Source organism: Prosopis cineraria, unplaced genomic scaffold (assembly GCF_029017545.1).
Source record: "Prosopis cineraria cultivar Desert tree isolate PC_DT_omini unplaced genomic scaffold, ASM2901754v1 PC2, whole genome shotgun sequence".
Classification (NCBI taxonomy): domain Eukaryota; kingdom Viridiplantae; phylum Streptophyta; class Magnoliopsida; order Fabales; family Fabaceae; genus Prosopis; species Prosopis cineraria.
Genome location: NW_026555333.1, coordinates 17892475 through 17897732, shown reverse-complemented (window position 1 = coordinate 17897732; position 5258 = coordinate 17892475). Strand labels below are relative to the sequence as shown.

Here is a 5258-nt window from a genome sequence, read left to right as displayed (position 1 = left end):
CTTCTTCTTTTAGCCCAACCTGTATTGTGTTAATTTTTAGTATACACTGTATTTGAAACTATTTTGTCCCTTTATCCAAAAAAAAAAAAACTTCAATAATTTTTTTCTTGAATGGAAATTGAAATCAATTACTCGAGGAAAAAAATATACATACATAGACGAAAACACACGAGATTGAGGAGGAAGGAGGGAGGGAGCAATCGATCTTTGGGAGAACAGAGTTAATGTACAGGAATTTGATAAATATAAAAAAAAGTTACAGGTCCAGTTTTGAGCACTAATGCAATGTTTAAGAGACAATGGCTAAATATCGTGATAAAAGAATTGACATCCATCCTTTCCTTATAGAGAATAGACTATGGCACTCACTTTATCTGGTATTAAACGGGTGTAGTTAATTTGAACCAATGAAGATTAAGAATATTAAGAATCCAACAGAAGTGCGTCAATGTTTCGTTTCCCTTCAGGACCTTTGGTATACCATGATGACACATAGTCTCCATAAACAACTCCCCTGTATTTTGGTGGCGAAGATTCACCAAGCAGTTCAGATGCAGGGGATATCTTAACTGTCTTCGCAGGATCATGAAATGTTGCTACAGAGAGCCTTGCTCTGTTACAATTGGTAACGGCCCTATGTTCACAGCTCCTGTATTTCCCATTTGTTATAATCTGTAGCCAAAGAAATTTTAATTTAGACAAGAAATTGCTTGATCATACAAGTTTTGCTTATTCAAAGAAAGCCGATTTACTTAGCAATTTCAGTTCCGTCAATGAATGTGTTTATCCACTACTAAACGCATTCTAGAGTCCCATAGCAAGTTAGCAACAACTTGTGCAGTAGAATGGAAAACAGTGAAACTAAGTAGTAGTTTAACAATACTTCCATTTTATAGGAAGCACCAATGAACCAAAAACATTGCAATAGGATATGAGCACATGTTCCAACGTCTGCCTTGGCCTTTTTTATATCGATACATTTTGAAATATACTAACGTGCTTCAAAACGTTCCAAAATGGCTCAAAAGATTACTGATCGAAATCCATTTAATTTAAATTGGAAATTCATGCTTTAATTTGTTTTGTGGTTTTATGGGTAGCTATGTTACAAATATCTTTTTTCATGCACTTAATTTGTTGAATCTATATATATTGTATTTCATCTCTTAAAATTTTAGAGAATATTGTATTCACATATTGTATCATGTATTACCCAATTGCCCGTGTCAATGGTCTGAGTAGTGTTGTGAGGCCTATAGACATTCCAGAGACAACAGTAATCAATCTAACCTTGTCTTCATGAATCTTCACATCTCAACTAAACATACACATGCCAAATCACAGATAAATTTAAACTTGTATCTATGAAAGTCCCTCGCCCCCTCTTTCCTTCTTGTCTTTTTATGGAAGTATATTTAAACAACAACTATTAGATTCTGAACATGATTCTCTACTGAGTCCTACATAAAAATGCATTTTCCATCCAGACCCACCAGGAAAGAACATTGGATGGAAGGAAGGAAATTTATATTAAATTAAATAGGTAAATTAACTTCAGATATCAATTAGAGTTTAAAATGGTTTAACTGTCGCAGCTTGGGAGATAAGGGGCAGTCAAACAAAATGACCAAGTGCCCACTTGGCCATGTTTTGAAATTTCAACATTTTGAAAGAATGCTTTTGCCAAAAGCACCTCAAGCTGAAAACAAAAAGACATTTGTACTCAACTACAAATATTAACAAATGAACAAGCACCAATAAAATTTTAAAAAGTTACTCTAACTTTTCACAACATTTTTTATCTAAAGTAAAAACAAATTTTCAATAGAGGAAATACATTCCATAATCTATACCAACTCAGGAGAGATCATCAATGTCAATCACAACCCTGAACCCGATAGCCTGCTTGATTGGCCAGACTTGAGGATCAGAAAATAGTTATCACAGAGCAAAAGCATGTTGAGGAAGAAGAAAAAAGGATACCCATAATATAAATGTTTTTTCCCATAGGTGAAGAAGGAACTCATTTTAAGAATGGCACGGAGACAGCCCTCAAATATGAGTCAAATGTATTACTCCATACGCTCCTAAAGAGACTACTCTTTAGTCTATATCCAAAAGGACTTTTCAGAATGTAATCAATCCCAGAATATGTTAATTAGTTAAGATTTATCCAAAAGAAGAAAGATATCTTGAATTGGAACTTCAATGTAATCGGGGCCTCCGCTTCCACTTACATGACATGAGACATGCGGGTCCAGAACTGTCAATAAGAGAATTAATAGACAGATAGCTGACAGCATGGTTTAGTGCCAATGTACATACAACAATCGCAAGGAATTAGCATACTTGAGGCAAGAAGATGATGTTAAATATACAAAATGGACTGAGAAAAAGAATCCCAAACCAGTGAGCTATCAAATGATCGAGTTTTTGTTGATATATAAAAGAGTACACAAAATTCTAAATCAATTTTACTATCTCAATTAACACTGATTGGCGGTTGCTGCAAATCATCTCAGACCACAAATTAATGCGTAACGAAACTAAATAAGAAGGTTGATGTTTACCTCAGTTTGATCAGCCAATAGAACAAGAATGGCCTCAGAGAGAGGCTTCACGGTCACCCATTTGGCACCATCCTTGAGAACCTGAAGACCCCCCACGTCGTCTTGGATCAAAAGCGTGATAGCACCCATATCAGAGTGAGCCTGCAGACCAAGTGTGAGTTCGGGTTGAGGACATGGAGGGTAATAACTGATAGTAATATTCTGATAGAAATCCCCAACGGCGTCTTCAATGCACGAAGATCGCAGGCCCAGACTCTCCGAGATTAGACCCGACAACTTCTGAGCCAGAACTTTCATTTCATCGCTGTACCTAGTGACGACTTCTCTGTAGTCGGAAGGAAAGCTAGGCCAGCGAGAAGGGTTGCGGCGGGATAAGGGCAAAGAGTGGTGGTCAAAGTAATCCCTCCAATCCAAAATTTGGACCGCGTCGTTTTGCTGCTGGTCTGAGCTCTGAAGCATCCGACTCCCGTATCCTTCCGACGCGGCGGAGCTGGAATCGCATGCGTATCGGAGCTTCTCCGACATAGGGCAGTCGTTGAAGAAAGTGAGACCCACGCGCCTAATATCATCCAGAAGGCTGACCGGAACGCCGTGGTTTTTGACATGAAAGGCGCCCCATTCACGACAAGCCCGTCGGATTGCTTCCCGAACAGAATTCTTTTGATCCGGGTCGAACCCGAACAGGTTGACTACCGGAATATCGGCGTCCGAGTCGGTGAAACTTGAGGAGGTTGTGGCGGCACATGGATCCTGGTGAATTGGTCGATTCTCGGGAAATTGGATGTACTGAGGTGGAACTTGAGAAACACCTGATTGAGCTAGAGCTTGCACTCTGATAACGTCGCCGCAAACTTCCATTCTTGATATGGCGCGTTCAGAGACAGATAAGAATGCAGCAACAACGGAAGACGAGCGCAGTTGAAGATGAATTACGTTTTGTTACCAAACTTTTCTCCTCTTTTCGGCCACAGTTTTGCTGCGAAAGTTAGAGACGTGTAACGAGTCTTGACTTGACACGTGTCAACTTCGGTCAAAAACTTTGGAAAACCTGCCATGAAGTCGCCACAACTATTTAAAATACATATGGCCTAACCCGGTCGTTGGCCCATATTAGTTTAGAAAAATATAGATTAGGTTAGGTATAATTTATTTTTATATGAATTAATAAATTTTCAACCTAACCAAATTCGTTGATGAATTAAATGAACTAATTCGTTAATTTATTTATTTATTTTTAATTTATTTTTTATGAATTTTTTAAAAAATATATTTAAATAATAAGTTTTAATTTAAATTTTTTTCATGATTCATTCTAAATATATCAAAATATTAATTTATAATATTTATATAAAATATAAATTAATACAATTAAGTAATTTATGTCTAATATAATTTATATCTATAAATTTTTTTTATTTTTTAAAAATAATATGGGTTAAACGGGCTAACTCTAATCCATCAAGGTTAGCTCATATGATTCAGGTTAAAAAAAATATTTTTATTTGGGTCAATTTTTTTTCAACCCAACTAGACTTTTATAACCGGTTATTCAGGCTAACTCACATAAATCGACCCATATTTTTTGCTCTAAAAATACCTAAAAATCTCATGAGACATTGCTGTTAGGTTCTAAGAATTTAGGGCTAAATAAGATTAAAATCATAATGATAAAAATACTTACTCCCTCCATTTTTATATATAAAAAAAAATTATACCACACAATTTAAAAAAATTAGTTAACAATAATAATTATGTTTGAAAATAATAAAAATTGAATTAAAATGTCCTATGTTAATTAATATAAGCATGAGTTTATTATTTTTTATTAATATAAATTATAAGGGGTAATTTAAGAAATGTGTAATAAATGTTTATTAAAATAAGTGATTTTTTTATATAAAAAATAAGTAAAAAGTGATAGTTTCTCTTACAAATAAAAATGAAAAAAATATGTTATAAGATGACTAAAAACAATTTGTCAATGGTTATTTACTATAGGATAAAAGCTATTGACAAGTAAGGTAGCAGCTATTTACTCTTGTCATCGCGATATCTCATTTATTTATAGTCTTTTGCCTTATATATAAAGGGCCATTGGTAAATTATCAAGGAAATTTTATAACATGAGCATTTTAGTTATCATTATTTTAATCTTATTCATCTCTAAACCCCTTAAAACTTAATAGATATTTTTAAATTTGATAAAACTTTTAATATTTTGAATAATTGTAAAAAACTTCGTTATGATTTTCTCAAAAATTTGAGAATAGTTGTAGATACTAGAAAGTTCCACACGTGCACAGATGGCATGAAGTCCTTGAATCCTTAGTTAGAAGTAAAACATGCTTCTTATGATGGTAATGCCCTTTAAAAATATTTACATATGAAAAATATATGTGGGATTCATTGTAAGAAAAAAAATAGGTATAAGGTCCATAATAAAAATAGTCTTAAATATGAGATCCATAAAGAAATTATAGACATATTTTTTTGACTTTAAAAAAAATTATAGGTATGTGAGGTTTACCATTTGTTGCTTTAAAATGATAATGGATATAAGACTTATATTCTGTTACTTGTACCTTGCATATTACACACACACATAAGATAATAAATTGTAAAATAATATGCAAAATTAATACTCCCTCCATTAAAAAATGCAAAGAATTTTTTGAAGAATTAAATGTT

General features: G+C 33.7%; 1 protein-coding gene across 2 annotated transcripts; it reads right to left on the bottom strand.

Annotated features, from left to right (window-relative positions):
* Positions 1-206: 206 nt before the first annotated feature.
* On the bottom strand, positions 207-3513 carry LOC129301693 (jasmonate-induced oxygenase 4). 2 transcript variants are annotated; one of them, XM_054940284.1, is made up of 2 exons: positions 2571-3510; positions 207-672 (listed from the first exon to the last, which is right to left on the bottom strand). In XM_054940284.1, exons 1-2 carry the CDS (start codon positions 3426-3428, stop codon positions 424-426), a joined length of 1107 nt encoding a protein of 368 aa, XP_054796259.1. In that variant the 5' UTR covers positions 3429-3510; the 3' UTR covers positions 207-423. The 2 variants fall into 2 exon arrangements, with proteins under 2 accessions (XP_054796259.1, XP_054796260.1); XM_054940285.1 differs by lacking the exon at positions 207-672 and adding an exon at positions 683-2263 and having other exon boundaries at positions 2571-3513.
* Positions 3514-5258: the final 1745 nt, after the last annotated feature.

Bases quoted from the DNA above. Each gene is read 5' to 3' on its own strand.
- LOC129301693 (XM_054940284.1), bottom strand. From the start codon at position 3,428: ATGGAAGTTTGCGGCGACGTTATCAGAGTGCAAGCTCTAGCTCAATCA. The intron at 673-2,570 runs GTAAACATCAAC...CTTTGGCTACAG, and splicing joins TATTGGCTGATCAAACTGAG to ATTATAACAAATGGGAAATA.